This window comes from Phymastichus coffea, unplaced genomic scaffold, assembly GCF_024137745.1.
Source record: "Phymastichus coffea isolate CEN01 unplaced genomic scaffold, Cenicafe_Pcof_1.1 PCOF00016, whole genome shotgun sequence".
Lineage (NCBI taxonomy): Eukaryota > Metazoa > Arthropoda > Insecta > Hymenoptera > Eulophidae > Phymastichus > Phymastichus coffea.
In genome coordinates, this window is record NW_026706827.1 from 4,475,244 (window position 1) to 4,496,012 (window position 20,769).

A 20,769-nucleotide genomic window follows, 5' to 3' on the forward strand; every position below is an offset into this window, starting at 1 on the left:
CGTTGAACATTATCAAATTTGTAAGAGGTACGTGGTGGGGAGCCGACCCTGCATCACTTTTAATATTATACAAAAGCTATGTTCGATCTTCTCTAGATTATGGTTATTTTATATATTTTCCAACCCAAGTTAAAGAAATTAAAAAACTGGAATGGATTCCATTCGCCGCCATCAAACTTGCCTTCGGCTATCGACAAAGCACTCCAACTAATATTCTCATAGCTGAATCAAGACTACCTTTGATACAAGAACGTACAAACTTTTTGTGTAACTGCTATTTGTTCAAAGTTACTTCAAATTCCAATTTATTAACATCAAAATAAATCAACCGATTTAAAAGAAAACTGCTAAATACAAATCATTTAATATCTCAGAATCAAAGAGTTATATCCCTATGTACAAAAAACCTGAGCAATATGGAAAATATTATGTATAAGTGCGAAAATTATAAAATGTATACAGTTGACTACAAGTCTATCATTCAAAACCTAAATATAGACTTGGACATTGGAATGGGTTTGAAAACTGCTGCAAATCTAAATACTTTCATTAACGAGCTGGTTGCTGAGAGGAATTTGGTCGCAATTTTCACTGACGGTAGCAAATCTTCAACATCCACTGCTGTAGGAAGCGTGAGCATCTGTCCTTCTCGTAATATATACACTAGCTTAAGTCTGCATAACTGCGCCTCTATCTTCACCTCTGAATGTATTACTATTCTGCAAACAAGCTCTCAACATCGCGCTAAGTGACTTCAACCACAACTAGTCTATATTTTCTGACTGGCTCAGTGCCCTATTGGCTTTGAAAAATGCTACAATGTCCGCTCATGATAACCCTTACGGCCTAGAAATAAAAAGCCGAGCTCTTGAGTTTTGTAGAAAAAGTACTAAGACATTATATTTCTACTGGGTTCCGTCTCATTTCGGAATCCAAGAAAATGATCGACTGGATGAACTAGCTAAAGAAGCTTCATTTTCAGAGCAGGAGATACATTTTAAGATTCCATACACCGATCTAAAGGAGTACAGCAAAAATCTCTCTTCCACCAACACCAATGATATAGTCACCTCATAGGCTCTTTCTAAAGGCGCAGATTATTTCCTAAAATACTACAAGGCTTCTTCAAAGGCGTGGTTTGCTATTACACAGCTTCCAAGGGAAATCATCATAACTGTCAATAGATGCCGCTCGGGACATTATAATCTCAACGCTTCTCTGGCCAAATTAAAAATAGTTCCACCTAACTATAAATGCAGCAGAGATTGGCAAGATTTAGATCACATCCTCTGGCAATGTCCCTTATATAATAAGCTTCATACGAAACTATTCATAGATCTGCGTAAAATGGATCTTTGCTCGCCACTAGCCTCCTGCGTCCTGCTCACTAATCCAAATATGAAAATTTGCAAAATATTGTATACTTTCTTAACAGATTGTAACTTATTGATATAAATACTTTTCTACTCACTGAAAATGTAAACTAACAATGTAAATATATGTAAAGCTGTTTATCTCACGTAAATATTTATAGTAGTAGTATATATGCATTGACTATGTATTTAGCATGATAATCTTGTATTGATTAAAAATGCTAAATAAAAAAAAAAAAGAAAACTGTAAGAATAGATAAATAATAAGTGACTTCTTTAAAAAAGTTAGACAAATATCTTACACAAATATAAGTGGATTGATTTATTCGATGAGGGATAAATATGCATAAGTTATCTAGATTTGATAATTTTGTTTTTAATCTCAAGTCGTTAATATTGTTGAATTAAAATTCGCTCATTCATCCCTTGATTTTATTAGTTTAATATTGGTGAGACGTTACGAAAATCATAAATCTCATTTTTGTTGTAATGACTGCCTTCAGATACTGATCAATTATCAAGATTGTTTCGATGCATAATCATATAATAATAGAAAAAATATTTCGGTATTGCTCACCCCAGAATCAAGTCCTTGAGTATTTGGAGTAGTTGATCGTTGCTGTAAGCCATGAAAACTCTGAAAATTTTAAATAATAAAAAAATATTAGGTATTGTCATATAAAATTTTCAATTCAGTATGATATTCACATACATGCACACGTTCGCAGATATGCACGCAAACACACACACACACACACACACACACACACACACACACACACACACACACACACACACACACACACACACACACACACACACACACACACACACACACACACACACACACACACACACACACACACACACACACACACACACACACACACACACACACACACACACACACATGTACATGTTTGTAAAGAAAGACCTATTCTACTTTTCAAATTCAAATGGATTATTAATTCAAGTATTGAACAATTTTTCAGATAAAATTTTTGTAGTTTAAAAATGGTCTATTGATGGCGATCTGAAACTTTAACTTAACGTTCAATATTATGAAACAATAATCTTTTATTAAAAATAGAAACTTCTGTTGTGATTTCAAATTCAGAAAGAGCAGAAAATGTTAGGCCGATATGAATTCCAGATTGAAGATATTGATTGATATGCAAATTGATATCTGGAATTCAAGAAAATTATTTCAAGATCATGTGAAGTTCAAACTTAGTTTTCTTTACTATATGGCCTAACAATATACGGACATAGTTGTGACGAGAGTAGGCAGTTGCCTGTTTCTCGTCGGTCCCTCTGCCTCTCCTCTTTGCCCTCGGCAAGGTTCAGTGGCCAGTATTGGGCGCACCCTTTTTATTATGCGCCTAATACTGTACCTCTTTTTTTTAGCAGCTATAAATTGCTAGACTCGGCCAAGAAAGCCGAAGGAAAACGTGAGAAGATGCTGCAGTCGAAGAAAGAAAGAGAGAGAGAGAGAGAGACAGACAGAGAGAGAGAGAGAGAGAGACAGAGAGAGAGAGAGAGAGACAGAGAGAGAGAGAGAGAGAGACAGAGAGAGAGAGAGAGAGACAGAGAGAGAGAGAGAGAGAGAGAGACAGAGAGAGAGAGAGCGCGCTCACGTGAGCACGTACTAAGCGGTTATAGGCAGCCAGGCGACGCGCGACCAATTATCGTTTCGTCGCAAGCCGCCTAAAACTAAGTTGAGTAAAGATAGTCTGCAAGAGCGCGGTTACTGCCCGCGCTGGAGTATTGCGTGGTGTCACATAACGTCAGCCACTAATCTAGGTTAGTCGACCGAAGGAATTAGCTCGCGCTGCCGATCATGTTGGCGATTGTTTTCTTTCCCTGCGAAGAAGAGGTTTGGTTGTCTTTCATCTTGTGCGGCCCTACGCCATGGCCTTTCGTCAAAGCGCGCACCACCTGCAGCAGCGTTAGTCAGACGAGAAGCCAGACAATCGGCCTGCTCTGCAGTTGCCACCTTCGCCTCCCAGGGATCATTGAGAAGAAATTAAAGGTCAGATTATCTCTTTCTCCCTGTTGTTCTCTCTCTCGCAATGATGTGCGGCCACGTGAATTATTAGGTAGCCAGGCGATGACTTGTCGGCTACCTTTGTTTAATTCCTCTCCATTAATTATTTGTAATGCGTGTTTGGTTTAGTTGTAAGTGCGCAGTAGCCCGGCGATCACTCACCAGTTACTTTACAAGTTTCCTTGTGTTAGAATAAGTCGCGTTTGTTATTTGGTTAAGGTATATAATGTTGTAGACGTACGATTAAGATGTTAAGATTTCTGATTAGTTTAAGCGCGCGTTTGTTTTGAATTATAAGGTAATAAAAGGTTTTGTCATTTGGTATTAATAAAAATTGGTTTATTTTCCCGCCTACTTTCCCGATTGCATTTAGAGCGAAAGCGCCTCTCTTACCTTCCCCTTTCAAAATAGGTAGCAGCGCGTCAAAACTGTTACATAGTGAAAAATGTCCCAAACAGCTGCTGTTTAATTTTGAAAGGATCAGACATCTTGGAGAATCATCATTTCTATAAACGTATTCTATAGCATACGATCGATCTATAGCAGAATAAAAGCATTTTGAATCATGCACATATCAATCGTAATCAAAGTCACCTTGAAGAAATTCTGACGCTGCATTAAGATTAAGCGGCCCTCAAAATGCATGCCTCACAAAAATTAAGAAAGCAAAAAACTTCCCAAACTTTTTGGTGATTTTGGATCGACTATATTTAAGTGAAAAATAGTTGCATAAGAAATTTTTAAAAAATAATTTCGTAGCTCTAAGATTTTTATTTTCAGATACAGTGCTCGGCGCGTACTTATGCCCACCCTGAAGCGAAATTTGTCAAACTTTAAAGTTTCATATCTCAGCGAAAAAAGAGTCGTAGAATGAAAAACTTTACACCATTTTAAAGGTAATAGCAAAAGCTTTAAGTAACGTGAAGATAATATTGTTAATACTAGAATCAAGTTTTTTATGCTTAAAAAATGAACATAAAAAATTTATTTTTGTTGCCCTTATACAAATTAATTTATTTGCTGTGCAAATCAGCGGATCATTAAAAATCCAAGCAAAATTAAAAGGTGGAATGTTTCTCTTTAAAATAAGAGCAACAGAACTCATTCTTGATTTTTTTATACAGAGAAATAGCTTTTTTTTTATTAAAAAATCGTTTTTTTTCATCAGCTCATATCTCAATTGCTATGCATTAAATATAAAAACTTTAAAGTCATAAGTCGTTTCTTTTTTGGTAAATAATACAAAAATAAAGTAGAATCTAAGATCTAGAACAAATGTTTTTTTTCATTTTTTTATTTTGGCCCCATCCACCGTATTCTCCAGATTTGAAGTCTGATTTTCACAATTTAAAATGGCGGATCCAATATGGCGTACATAATTTTCAAACATTAGCTTATATAAATGAAAATTTGTATACTTAGGTTTTTGGGGTCGTTGATTACGAATCTGAACTCCTATTTTCAAAATTGATGCAATATGGCTGGTGAAACATTTGAAATTAGAAAATAATTTTTTTTATATGAGAGTCTGAGAAGTCGCTAATTCTGATTTCAGCATTCTAGAAAATTTTCTACTAGTTACATATGTTTGTAATTATTTTTTAGTTTTGCAATGTAGAGTAACTGATCACGGGTGTAGTTTCGAATTTTTAAAATAAAGATTATGAATCTAAAGTAGTGAATAAATATTTGGTAAATTCTACCAACAGAATCTATTATAGCTTTGCTCAATATGAATTTCATATCCAGTATCATGCTGCAGTAATTTTTTATTTATGATATTCATCAAAGCAATTTTTCTTCACGTTGATGCATAAAGTCACATTGCATGTTGTGCAGTAGAATTGGGATCGAACTCGATTGTTTTTAGTACTACAAAACTCAAAATTTTTGTAGAGTCCTTCATAAACATCAGGCAAATGTTTCTGTACTGACGTCCTGATACTTTCAGGTGTTTTGATTTTTTTTTTGAAGCAGGAGTTTTGGGAATATTTGAACATGGTCTTCCTCGCTTCTTTTGGCAATTTAGTCCTATCAACTCATCTACAACTAATAAACGAAACTCTTTCAATTTCAAACCTTTATCAGGATTGAGTAATTTGAAAATTATAAAAGAGTTGACAAGAGTGACATCTATGAAGTGCCATAGTAAGCGGTGCCACCATTTTCTACTTTTTCTTGTGATTTCATAGAATGATTTCATCTGATCTGATTTGTTAACACATCCCATATGAGCATTATAATCCTTCGCCATTTGAGGGCAAGCTATAGTTGTCAATGAACCATCTTTTTGTTTTCTCTCTACCTCAGACAAATCAGTTGGATCATGAAAATTTGATAAAAAATTAACTGGTTTTTTGTCTACCTATTTCAAATATCTGATGCCCTCATTTGACGTACGGTATTCGCTGTCACCCATCTTAATGTCTTTATCTTTTCCTTGATTTTTAGGAAGACCTTTTCTGTCCTTTCTAATTGTCCCACAGGAAGAAATTCCATCTTTCAATAACGTTATCATCAAATTAGTACTTGTAAAGTAATTGTCAAAATAGATAAGGTAATTTTTATTTTTCAGAGTTTGAGATAAACTCATGATAACTCTTTCTCCTAAGTTTTTCTCAGTAACATTATTAATTTTTCCCGTGTGAATTTGAAATTCACATACGTAGCCATTCATATCTGATCTTACCCATATCTTATATCCTCGTTTTATGGGTTTCTGAGGCATGTATTGTTTCATAGTATTTCTGCCTTTGAACTTTACCATGCTCTCATCTATAGATTGCTCTCTGGTTGGATCATAATATTGCATATAAGTTTCTGAAATTCTTTCAATAAATGGCCTTATTTTGTATAATTTGTCAAAATTAGTTTCTCATTTTCAGGTTCTTTAGTTTGATCATTCAAATGCAAATTACTAAGAAGAAAAGAGAATCTTTTGACCGGCATTGACGAGCTTATGTAAGCATCATGCAACTGAGGATTTGAAGATCAATAATCATGATAAGACGGTAAACGTTTGACACCCATCATTATGTTCACTCCAATAAATTTCTTTATCTCATCTGTAGTCACAGGAACGTCATTCTTAATTTTATTCTGTTGATAATATAGATTTGTTTGTTGAACCATGTTTTCGATATTTTCTACCAATAAGAGCATCAAGAAAATATCCCCAGGTGTTCTAACAGTATCAGGAATATTCTTTGGCCCAACGTTCTGTGTGAAAGGTAAGTTATAGAAAGGTAAAGATTGATTTGACCAAGTTTCATCTGATGAAATTTTACTGTTTTCGAACTTACGAGAATCATTCTCATAATGTTTTCCAGAGTCTACATTCAGGTCACAACCATCTTCATCGCTTATGTCATTTCCATCGATAGATTCATCGTCTGATGGGATTTGATCTCCTTCATATTCTTCTTCAGAATTACTCATTTTTTATTCAAAATTATTTGTTTTTTTTTTTTATTCAACTAATCAATAAGAAAATTCAATACAAAGTTAAAACTAGGATCACACTATTTTGACTGTTAGCCTGCCATTCGAACGTGATCTCTAACACAGACAAAATTTCTTGACTCATCGAAATTGCTTGCCTCTTTTATTCAACTAATCAAATAGGAATATATGACAAACTGAAAACTATCATCACACTATTATGACCGTTAGCCCGCCACTCAAACGTTATCTCTAACACGGACAAAATTTCACATACATGAAAGCTTGTTTTTTCTTTCTCAGATATTCTTTTTCTAGTATACTAAAAATCGTCATAAAAAAAATGTTATCCATCCTATTGGGATAATTCGGATGCAATCAAATATCTAGCTGAAAAGAAATACATAATAATAAGTACATTTTATGACAACTTTACCACCATATTTGAACCACCGTTTTGAGTTTTCTACACCCAAGACTCATTTCATCATCAGCGACCTCAAAAACAAGTGATGACAGCTAAGATAACAGAATTTTGTGAATTTTCCTTACAATAAAGCTGTATTCAGCACCTTCAAAAATCCCTACATAGATACCAGCTCAAATAATTGAATTTTTTTAGATTTTCCTTACAATCAGGCTCCCATATTGAATCCGCCATTTTTAATTTCCAAAATCTGATACTGAATTCGTAATCAGCGACCTTCAAACCCCCCGTATACCACATATCAGTGAATTTGGTCGTAAAATGAGCTCAAAATAGAATTTCATTAAAAATCTCTTTTTTTGTTTTTTAATTGTTTATAAAGAATTATATATAGTGCTATTCTGAATTTTGACCTAAGAAACCTGTTCCCCAAGCATCCAGTGTTCAAACAAAAATGATTAAAGAGATCTAGAGCTCAGATTATTCAAGCTATAAAGAAAAAACTAAGGAAAAATAGGATGCCAGAATACTGCCACCCGCCCCTGAAAGGGTTAAAGTTGGAGCATCGCTAGGCCAGGTGTATCGAACTAAAAGGAGACTATGTTGAAAAATAAAACGCCACTTTTCTAAAATTTTAGTTTTTCTTTTGTAGGCTAAATACTTATCGGACCACCCTCTTATTTTTCACTTAAATATAGTCGACCCAAAATTACCAAAAAGTTTGGGAATTTTTTTGTTTTGCGAGACATGAATTTTGAGAGCCGCGGAATTTTAATGCAGCCTCAGAATTTCTTCAAGATAACTTTGATTATGATTGATATGTGTGCATGATTCAAAATACTTTTATTCTGCTATAGATCGATCGTATGCCGTAGAATACGTTTATAGAAATGACGATTCTCCAAGTTGTCTGATCCTTTCAAAATTAACCCTTTGCGGCACAGTGGGAATACGTATTCCCACCTTTTTTCATAGCATTTTTTGATAATTTAGAATAGTTTTTGATGAATTTACCCTGAGTTTTTTGTTGTTTTACGATTATAGGATGATATACAATTGAAATTTACGTCAATTGGTGCCACAACTTTTATTAATTTGTTAATATTGTTAAACAAAGACGAAAAAACAGCTCTATTTATAAACAAAATTCATTATTGAAGAAACTTTCAGTTATAATTTTATAAAAATTTATACAAAGGAATTTTTGGGATCGCTAATCACGATTCTGAACTCAGAATTCCGAAATTGAAAATGGCGGATCCAAGATGACGGCAAAAATTTGGTTTATATTTTTTATTTTATTGAAAAATGGTATACAAGGGTTTTTGGGATCGTTGATCACGATTTTGAACTTAGAATTCCGAAATTTAAAATGGCGGATCCAAGATGGCGGCAAAAATTTGGTTTATATTTTTTAATTTATTGAAAATTACTATACAAGGGTTTTTGGGATCGCTGATTTCGATTTTGAATCTAGAATTTCGAAATTTAAAATGGTGAATCCGAGATCAGATTGATTTTTTTTTGTATTTTTGTTTTTTTTTTGTTTTTTTTTTCACTTTTATATTTTTATCTTCTCACGTTCAATTTTTTAATTATTTTAGTTTTCTAATTCATTTCAATCTTTCATGAATGATACTTCAAAAAGCAATTTCTGTCTACTTGTAAACATAATGGTACGTTGCACGTACTACATGACCATTTAGTTCGCACATCTTTTGTTTTTGTACTGCAGTGAGCGCATCTCCTATAATTATCAATGGGTGTTGGCATATGAGCAGATAGAGAGCGTCTTTTTTCAACAGAAACTTGTGGTTTGTGAAGATTGGTTTGTGTAGGTTGTCGCTTTCTTCCTTTTTTAGTTGAAATTTTGTGAGAAACCAATCGATCCACTAAAAGTAGTCTGAACTTCTTCAATGTTATAGGATTATCAGCGTTTATTTTTGAAAATATGATGAATGAATTTCTAATAGTTAGATCAATGAAATGCCAGAATAATCTGTGCCACCACTTTTTGGACTTTCGATCTATTTTATATGTAGATAACAAGCGATCAGCGTTATCGACAAATCCCATGTATTTGTTGTAATCAGAGCACATGACTGGACAATCTATCTGCACTCGTGTGCCATCTTTCTGTGTTCGATTTACTGTTGTCACTTCGGATGGATCATGGTAATTTGACAGGAAACAAACACCTTTCTTATCCATCCATTTTATCCATGTAATACCAGTATCAGACGTTTGAAAATCGTATTGTCCATGTTTCATTTGTTTGTCAAGCATTACAGATTTAGGTAACCCAGTACGATTGGAACGTACAGTTCCGCAAGCAAATATTTTGTCTTCTTTCAGCGAAATTAATAGATCGACACCAGTGAAGAAATTGTCAAAGTACACATGGTGATTTTTACCAACAAGTTCACGCGTCAAATCTTTGACAACTCGTGCTCCTAACTGTTTTTCAGAACTTTCGGTTGTGCCAGTATAAACTTGAAATTCACATACGTAACTGGACTCATCCGCACGAACCCAACATTTATATCCTCGTTTTATTGGTTTTGCTGGCAAGTATTGCTTCAGGCTACTTCGACCTTCGAATTTTATCATGGATTCATCGATAGATTGATATTTGCTTGGTTTCCAGCAAATTTTGAATGTTTCTTGAAGTCTATCCAGCAATGGTCTCAATTCATACAATTTATCATAATTAGGCTCACCTTTTTTAGGTTCTGTGCTGTTGTCCGATATATGCAAATTACCTAATATGAATCCGAAACGAACAACCGGCATTAGCGAGCTTATACGAGGTGTGTTCAAAAAATAACGAGAATTTTCGTTTTATGAAAAAAATATTTATTTATTCATCTACATTAATGTTGTCGCCTTCAAAGTAGTCCCCTTCGGATACAATACACTTATACCAACGCTTTTTCCAATCCTCGAAACACTTTTGAAACTCGATCTTTGTAATAGCTTTTAGCTCTTTCAGCGATTCGCTTTTAATGTCATCTATGCTTGTAAAACGACGGCCTTTTAATGTTCTCTTTATTTTTGGAAATCGAAAAAAGTCACATGGAGCCATATCTGGCGAATATGGAGGCTGAGGCATCGTTACAGTTTCGTTTTTGGCCAAAAATTCACGAACAAGCAATGAAGTGTGAGCAGGCGCATTATCGTGGTGCAAAAGCCATGAATTGTTTTGCCACAAATCCGGGCGTTTTTTTCGGATTGCTTCACGCAAACGACGTTGAACTTGTAGGTAGTACTGCTTATTGATTGTTTGACCTTGTGGCAAGAATTCATAATGCACTATGCCATTAAAATCGAAGAACACAGTGAGCATAACCTTCACATTCGACCGTACTTGTCGAGCCTTTTTCGGTCTTGGCGATCCAGAATGCCTCCACTGGGACGATTGAGCCTTAGTTTCGACATCATATCCGTAAACCCATGTTTCGTCACCTGTTATAACACGTTTTAGTAGTTCTGCATCGTTATTGACTTCATTTAGCGACTCCTGAGCAACTTCCATTCGCCGCTGTTTTTGTTCGAAAATCAACAATTTTGGAACGAATTTTGCTGCCACACGTTTCATACCCAAAACATTCGAAAAAATTTGATGGCATGAGCCAACTGATATGCCAACATCATCAGCGACTTCTCTGATTGTGATTCGGCGATCGTTCATAACCATTTCTTTCACTTTTTTCACGTTTTCATCGGTTGTTGATGTGCTTGGGCGTCCGGATCGTTCGTCATCTTCAACGTTTTTGTGGTCATCTTGGAAACGCTTATACCACTCATAAATCCTTGCTTTACTCATAGCAGACTCACTATATGCCTTTGTTAACATTTGACAAACTTTACTACACTTTATTTCATTTTTTACGCAAAATTTAATACAAATTCTTTGATCAATTTTTTTTCACAAACGAAAATCGCCGAGCTCGAAAAACACGTCTAACGTTAGCGGCTGCCACTTAAAAAGTAAGCAATGAATATTGCTGAAAATTTTATCGTACTTCAGGGGCATGTGTACCAACATAATAAAAAAAAATTTTATACAAGCGAACTCTCCAAACCCGCGAAATTTAAAAATTCTCGTTACTTTTTGAACACACCTCGTATATGAATCCTTCAACTTTGGGTCACTCGACCAATAGTCGCGATAAGAAGGCAGTTTTTTTATTTCCATCAGAATATTAATTCCTAGAAAAATCAGTAACTCTTCTTTTTTGATTAATTGCTTTTCCTGAGTTTTCTCCTGTGTATATTTATTTGTTTGCTGAACTAGTAAATCCAGCATGTCGTCAGGAAAAAGACACAAAAAAATATCTATTGGAGATTTTACGTTTTCGGGGATATTAGGTCCGAAATCAGCAGTGAATTGATCATCATCTCTATTTTTTCCTTTTTTCTTCCATACTTCATTGCCAGAGCGTTCTCCTTGATCTTCATCTGAATCGCTGTCACCTTCATTCTCTTCAAGCTGATCTTCGGTTTTTACATTTATATCATCCTCCTCTTGGTCTGAATCAACAAGTCTATCTACTGACTCCGTGTCGCTAGGAATATCAGCGATTTCCATTTTGTATGAGATACGTTAATATTTGTAATTATAAAAAAACTCGACTACTTGATAAAAAAAATTTTTAATGCTACAAGATCGGTACAAGCTCTTACGAAAATTGCAACTCACAACAGATTTTAGTGTATTATACTACAATGATCCGTACGAATCTATTTTATCGCTCTAAAATTGTTTTTCCATCGGTCCCCAATAGATGACTTGAAATGTTCGATGTGCTATATAACTGAAAGAATTTTTAACACTCGCTATATTTTTACTCTTATGTATACGTATATAATTTCACGATTATTGAAGTCAAGTAAGTTTGGTAATGATTTATTCTCTGATTTACTGAATTGGCATTGGATCTAATGGAGTACCAGCATACAGAAATTACAACATTTGAACAGATGACGGTTTGTTACAGCCTCTATTGAAGGAAGGAGTTGACTCTTAAAAATATGGAATTCCAGAACTTTCCGCAGAAAGAAAGGAAATTTTCGAAGAAATATGATCACCCATCCCGAAAACCTCTACACGCACATTTTCAGAAGAAATTCTGAAATATCAATATTTCCTATCGTCTTGGATTCGTTATTACGAATTTCGGATATTTGAGTTTAGATTCATAATTAGCGACCGTAAAAACCCTTGTATACCAACTTTCAATAAAATAAAAAATATACACCAAATTTTTGCCGCAATCTTGGACCCGCCATTTTAAATTTCAAAATTCTGAGTTCAGAACCGTGATCAGCGATACCAGAAACCCTTGTATACAAATTTTCAATGAAATGAAAAATATACATTGAATTTACGCCGCCATCTTGGATCCGACATTTTGACCGCCATTTTGAATTTCGAAATTCTGAGTTCAGAATAGTGATCAGCGATCCCAAAAGCCCTTTTATACCAACTTTAAATAAAATAAAATATATACAGCAAATTTTTGCCGCCATTTTGGATCCGCTATTTTGAACTTCGAAATTCTGAGTTCAGAATCGTGATCTGCGATCCCAAAAACCCTTGCATACCAATTTATACGAAAACTTGTTTCTCTGAAAAATGTATGCCGCAAAGGGTTAAGCAAAAGCTGTTTGGGACATTTTTGACTATGTAACAGTTTTGACGCGCTGCTACCTATTTTTAAAGGGGAAGGTAAGAGAAACGCTTTTGCTCTAAATGCAATCGGGAAAATAGGCGGATAAACAAATCAATTTTTATTAATACCAAATGACAAAACCTTTTATTACCTTATAATTCAAAACAAACGCGCGCTTAAACCAGTTCCTTCGGGTACACTATGTCTGGTTTCTGGACCTAAAAACTATCCGCCTGTGTTTTTATATAAATATTATATATATAATATACAAATAGATCATAAATATGCTAAAAGTTAATAAATGTATAAATTATTTATTTTTATATTTATATTTGCAAAATATGTGTGTGTATGTGTGTGATATATAGTCCCAAAAGTACCTGACCTACCTATTATTGCTTCACATTTTATATATTGATTTTCATAGCCAAAAGACGTAAGATTATTGTATCCGTTTTTTCCTTATTAAAGATTTGTCCTTGAAGCATATTCTATGCCATTTTTTGTAATAGAAGTTGGATAACGTTAAAAAGAAAATATTTATTGGATGGTGATAAATGGTGATTGTTGAAGCAATCATGTGATATGTCATGTAAAAGATATCCAGTGAATGTAATTATTCAATGAAGTCACCGTAAGACACAATTTATAAAAGAGTACAAAACAAAAAGTTTATATTTACTCTTAGTCAACCGCTGCGGGCATTCGTACTTATCTCTTTTTCTCATTATTTTTAAAATACTTTATGAGAAAAGATTTCAGTAAAATACTGCCTAAAATTTTATTTTACCAAATTTTATGTTATGAGCAAGGATCGCGGTCGAGAGCCGTTGGCAAGTAAACATGAGGTGGCCACGATTGCTAGCCGACCACAACACTCTATACAGTAAAATTGAGAAAAGTCAGATTTGTAGAACAGAATGTACCTATTTTTTCATGTTTCTAGTATCGATTTCCTAATGTGGTATATAGTTTAAAAGTCTAGATTGTCTTCTATTATCCAAAAAAAGATTTACTTCGGTAGTTTTTGATTTAAAAAAGTTATTTGAGTCTGAAGTTTTGAATAATGTTGTTTTTCCGCCATTTTAAGATTCTCCTAACGCTTTGTTTTATTTTTATACATCTCTACGTCTTTTACGTATTTTACGTCTGCTACTAACGTACAAAATAATTTATGATGAAGTCGATAAATAACAACGCATAATGACACAACAACCACTTATAGTTGATGATATAATAATTCTGTCTAGTTATATAATTATTCCGTGTATACTACGTCATTTCGTACGTAATTTACGTAAGAATTTTTCTCTAAAACTAAATTAAATGTTTTTTAATATACTTATGATGAAAAAATACATAATATGTGGAAACCGTTGTGGAAAAATCAAATTATGTTCAAAGAGACGGTCGAATGGCCGATATACACAGTACTTTATGGCTTCATGGGTTTCCATAGTGTTTTATGGAGTTCGACACTTCTTAATGGATTCATAGTCCTCCATTGTTCCTTATGGTACTCCATGGGCTTCCACGGTATTATATGGTATTTTATACTGTTTTATGATGTTCTATGGTGTTCCATGAATCTCGATGAATTCCTGATTCTCTATGGTTCCCCATAAGATTGCATAGTATTTTATAGCGTCATATGGTGTTCCACGGATCACGATGGATTTATGGTTTTCCATTATTCCTTATAGTAATTTATGGTATTTTATAATGTTCTATGATTTTATGAAATATATCTATTTCATTATGAAATATAGAATAGGGGAAGCTCATTTGGCTCCGCAAAAAATTACACTATTTTCATTAATAATAAGCTGTGCAAGACTGAATATGCAGCGTATCCTGGAAATCCGGTAGTATATGTTATTAAATATGGTGTGATCTTGTTGGAGAGTCATTTTAATATATGATTGCCAGAAGATGAAAGCCAAGAAAATCCCTGACGCTTTACTTTTTGTACATAATTTCTGAGAGTTTTTAGATCGATTAATGTTTGATGACAATAAATAATATAATTTTGATATTGATATACATAAGATGGAAAATAATTCCGCCGAAGAAACTAGTATTCATAACATAAAGGTGCGTACAGCATATGGAATAGTTTAATGAACAATACATGAAGGTCATTAGTTGGTGTAAAGTTATTTTAAAGCATCAAATTATCTATGCACTTTCTTGAAGTTGGCGTCAATAGCCGCAATTGATAAATGCAAATACGCATGTGCACAGTCATTAATGCAATATTGAGCACTACAAACTGCAGTACCCATCTTATTCGTTCGCTGACCGTCAGAGTCGTTGTATAATAGATAGTCGAGTGTGGATTTATCGAGCGTCAATAGTTTTATCTATGCACTTTCCTGAAGTTAGCGTCAATAGCCGCAATCGATAAATGCAAATACGCATGTGCACAGTCATTAATGCAATATTGAACCCTACAGACTGCAGTACCCATCTTATTCGTTCGCTGATCGTCAGAGTCGTTGTATAGGAGATAGTCGAGTGTGGATTTACCGAGCGACAATAGTTTTAAATATTAGTATTTTTACGATTTCAATAAAGTTTCGTACACTAAACATGTCGTCAATACATTCAATAAATCCATTCTGTTTTCGTGTGTATTCCCTACATCGATCGATTTTGACGCGTCACCTCTTGGATATCTAGTGAGTAACATTGAGTGATTTGAGGATTTCCTCATATTACCTGTTTTCGAAAATATATTAGTGTTTTAGAAATCTCCTCAAACTTTCTATTTCCGATAATATAAGTTTGAATTAAAAATGATCATATAACAATGAAAACTTCATAGATAGAAAATTGAATTTATTTGCATTATTGCTAAATAAATAAGAATATGATATTAAAAGTTATATATATAAAAAAAAGTAAATTCGCCGAACTGTTTGATTATATATATATATATACATTTTTTTTTCATTTATTTTCATATAATCGTATATCTCTTAAGTCTTAGTGTTTAATAATTAAAAAAAAATTAATTTCTTCTGCTTTATCAAAAGAATGGAATGAAGTTCGCGTTAAAAAATAAAAAGTTTCGCTCCCCTTCGAAAGTCAATTATCAATGTTTTTATTCATTTACATTGTAGAAAAAAAAAAGACATTCGACAGAAGCTCGTAGACAGATGATTACACTTATACCTGACCGGATTCGTGATTGATTGAAAAAAGAGTTTGAAAAGTTTAAAAGTTTAGGCAGCCATTTGTTTGGCAACTACATTGGTAAGTTGATACTTTTTTATTATAATATTAACATCTATTCTATATAATTTTATTGTTAATGCCAAAATAATTTTTTTTATTAAGATTAATTAACATTTTTCAAGAAAGATGAGTCCAATAGATTATATTGACGCATTTTTTGAAGAGAACAATATTGTTGAAAGTAGATAGTTATTGTGGTCCTTGGCGAAACGGGGCTGCACAACCACATAATTATCAGGGCGGTTCCGAAAGGAACAACGAAGGTAACGATAAAGATAATATTTTATTTCAATTATAAATTATAAAGTTCAATTTATCAGTTCGGTTTCAGTTATAAATAAATGTATTAATAGGTATCAATAATAGTGAAAATAAAATTGTTTAGAGCAATTATGATTTATTTATTTCTTTCAACCATGGCAGGAAATATCGTTCCACGTATAGCCACAACTAATGCGATAATAGTATCTACAACTCTTTTCCTCGATTTTTGATGTTCATAGTTCTATATCTCATATAACCTAACGATACTTTCACTTGGCACAACATTTTTCAACCAAGTCCAGAGTTTGTGTATAATTTGATGATGATTTGATTGATACCAAAACTATTTTATATGTTATAGTGGATTTTAAATAAGGGCTACTAAGCAGTTAAGAACCATAAGTTTTCGAGATAATTTTGTCGTATTTTTCTAAAAGAACAAATGCTATTGTTTATATTATTACTTAAATAAATATATAAGAAACACAAATATTATTACCATCATACTTTGTACTATAATTTAAAGTACTCGTAAGTAGTTTAAATGCTCCTTCAAGGCATTCTGCGTTTTCTTGAATTTTGTCAAAAACTAAGTCAGGGTTATTGCACAATTTTGTGAGAGACGGAATAGTAGCCAAAGCTAATAAAGTTCCTCCTTTTTTATTATTGCTATCCTTGTCTGAATTGTAATAATTGAACATTCAATAAAAATAATAAAATTTAAGACTTAAATATTAAAAATAAAATTTTTAATATTTACCTTGCACGGATCTTTTAACACTGTCGCTCTTAATGAAGTTTTAGTACAGCTGTGTTTATAGTTCAGTCATTTTTATGCAAACTACTGCAACGGGGAATTAGCCCGGTTCACCCCGTTGACATAACAGATATAAGTATATTTCTCATGCACGCTAGGTGCATCGTCAGGAATGCATCTGCGTGGTTCCCTGTGCGGCTCAGACGGCGTGGATACGTTGCGTTAGCTGAAAAGGCTGAAATAGGACGTAGCGCGAGTAGAATGGACACAGAGGGACTAGGTAAAAGGGTAGAGAGTCAACTCACAGATGCGCGATGAACATATATTTAACGTAATTCCTTATACAGAGATAACAACGATAAGTGAGAGAGGGAGAGAGAGCATGTGTCGTGCTACGAGGGAGGGTCAATAAGTCTTTACAAAATCCAAGAGATGGCGCTCGTCACGCTTAAATTATGATGTTTTCGGCAAGCAATACTACTAACTAGATATCGTACAAAGTTTCAGCTCGATTCATTAAGTCATTTTTTTTGTGATCGTTGGTTGAACACAAAGTTCTTGGTTGATTTGAAAAATGGAAAAAACAGAGTCTCGAGCGGTGATAAAACATTTTCATTTGAAAGGCCTTACACCAAAAGAAATCACATTTGAGTTGAACGCCGTTCATGGCAAGTCTGCCCCTGCGTTTAAGACTGTTTAAAACTGTGTAAATGAATTTAAACGCGGCCGTACAACAACAAAAGATGAACCTCGTTCAGGACGCCCCGTAGACGTGAGTACGCCTGAAATGGTCAACAAATGGTTGTTGATGATATGGTGTTGAGTGATAGAAGAATAAAATTACGAGAATGAGTTGAGACCACAGGGGTATCAAAGGGTACAATCATTTCAATTTTGCATGAAAAATTGGGGATGAAAAAAATATCAGCAAGATGGGTGCCACGTTCGCTCACTGTTGAAAACAAACGAATCCGCGTGGTCACCTCTGAGGCTCTTTTGGCATGCATAAGTCGTAATCCGGAAGACTTTTGGCGTCGACTCGTAACTGTACACAAAACATGGGTACACCACTACATTCTTGAAACCAAAGAACAGTCCAAACAATGGATTACTGCAGGAGAACCAGCCCCAAAGAAGGCAAAGACAGTAAAGTCAGCTGACAAGATTATGGCCACGGTTTTCTGGGATATGTATGGAATCATCTACATCGACTACTTGGAAAAGGGCCAGACGATCACTGGACAATAATATGCGTCATTATAAGGTTAGCTGAAAGAAAAAATCAGAGAAAACGTCCTTACTTGAACAAAAAAAATGCCTCTTTCTTCAAGACAATGCTCGAGTTCACACGTGTGCAGTTTCGATGGTAAAAATTAACGATTTAAAGTTCGAATTAATTGACCATCCGCCATATTCGCCTGATTTGGCTCCCAGTAACTTTTTCTTATTTCCTAACCTCAAAAAATAGCTTGCCGGACAATGATTCACGTCGAATGAAGAAGTTATCGCCGAAACAAATGCCTATTTTGAGGGTTTTCAGAAATCATATTTTTCTGATGGCTTAAAAAAACTGAAAGGCCGTTTAATAAAATGTATCGACCTTCAAGGAGATTATGTTAAAAAATAAAAGAAAATTACATAAGCAAAACTTTTTTTCCTTCTTTTTGTAAAGACTTATTCTCCCCCCCCCCCCCCCCCCCGTAAGCGAGAGATAGCTATCGAGCGGGTACTTACAAATTTTGCGTCCTCGCTAGTCACAACTATATTCGAAACGTCGGCGCTGCCGAATACGTCCTCGCTAGTCACAACCCGTGCACCGCCCTCGCCACTATTACTACGTACACAGGGTCCACACACGACAAGGAATCTTCTCTTTTTCTCTGCGATTGATGTCAATGCGTTGTCGCCGAAAATCCTGAAGTGCCGAGCCCTTTGTCCTGTCTCCGTCCGTTCTCTTTCGAAGTTCTCCGCTAAGTTACTCAATTCACGGGTCCCACTAACTCTCCACGTGTGCGTTTGTGTCAATCAATCAGCGTGCGTAGTAACAAGTCCGCGTCGCGTGCATCTCTCTCGTAGTCTAACTCATGCGCATTAGGATTCCGTCGCGTATATGCGTCTCTCACTCTTCCTATTCTCACTTACCTTGGGCTAGTAATCGTGAACAATATTTAATTGATCCACATACAGCTGTAAATGTTATTCTATAAGGCATAATCTCAAATGCAACATTACAATATTAATACATAGAAAAAGGTAATTAACTAATAGGGAGAGAGAGACATAACGGTCAACATTCATACTGGTTATACTACTAATTCATAGTTCAAAGGCAAATATTTTGATATTAAAGCACTGGTAAGTCTAATAAGACATTTATTTACATTTTGACTAACTCTTCTAATCTTTTTGGATCAGAATTTTTTAATCAATGTCCTTTATTGCATAAAACTAAACCTACTTCATTCTATCCTGACCTAATACACGTGCATGTAATTTGAATGTTTTATAACTAATTATGAGGATTGGATTGGTATATCGTCAATCGTGGGTTTCCATAATTCCAGTCAATTTTTTGTCCATATAAGCTTTGCTACCACCATCTACTACCAGAGATTTAACTTGATTTTGTAGACATTTGAAAATGTCATTGTACCAATTTTTACCTAAGGAACTTGGGCTACAATAATTGCTTTATATATTAATGGCTTAGCTTCTGGGCCTTGCTTTAGTAATATCCACAACAAAGTTATACGTGCACTGCAAATATTTACCCAAACCCATTTTGTCAACAATGGTACATTCAATTGTATTATCTATTCTTTTACCATAGTAACACATTCGTACGTGAATTTAACACCTTCTCTTTGATGAGGTCTGAAAATATTGCACAAAAGTGAATTAACCACTAAATGAACAAGTTTTTTAGTTCTATAAAGAATAAAATCATTTTGAAGCCTATCATAGGAGCTAATATTTCAGTTTAACCAGCATTCAAAACAATGTATATTACTCACTTGTCAATTTTTAAGCTAATCTTGGAAGATATATATACAGAAATAAAAGAACATTGGGTTCATCTGGTTGTACAATAAAGGTAATTAAAAAAATATAAAAATTGTTTCTATTAATTTAAAAAACCATAAAAATACAATATCGATTCAAAATTACATTTTCGAGTTAAGTTTTCAATTGCCTTGAACTTTCAATTGATGTGATATACCAACATGTAGAATGTGGAACAAAGTTGAAACGCATTTATTTTTATATTTATTTCAAAGAAAACGCACTAGCTGGCGAATTTATAGCAATAGCAGAAGTAGTTTTATTTTTGCTATTTCTCTCCATTCAAATTTAAATTGATAGACAGGTAAATACTCTTCCCCCTCTGACACCTTTACGTGTAGCAATTATCAATTAATATTTTTGAACCATATTTGTAATACATCTGTATCGAGTGTTTTACAATTTTCGTAACAAAGCCATGTACCACGTGACTGTAATGAAAGGATATTTGTCGATTGGCCTTCTGTATTAACAACAATATT

The 20,769-nt window shown here is 34.1% G+C and overlaps 1 protein-coding gene across 6 annotated transcripts in view; it reads right to left on the minus strand.

Moving 5' to 3' along the window:
* Positions 1 to 20,769, minus strand: part of LOC131675125 (trithorax group protein osa) — a 1,031,961-nt gene that overhangs the window by 892,019 nt on the left and 119,173 nt on the right. For all 6 annotated transcript variants that reach the window (XM_058953975.1, XM_058953976.1, XM_058953974.1 and 3 more), the window contains one exon: positions 1,951 to 2,010. In XM_058953975.1, coding sequence (XP_058809958.1) covers positions 1,951 to 2,010 — 60 coding nt within the window. The remainder of the gene's footprint in view (positions 1 to 1,950; positions 2,011 to 20,769) is intronic.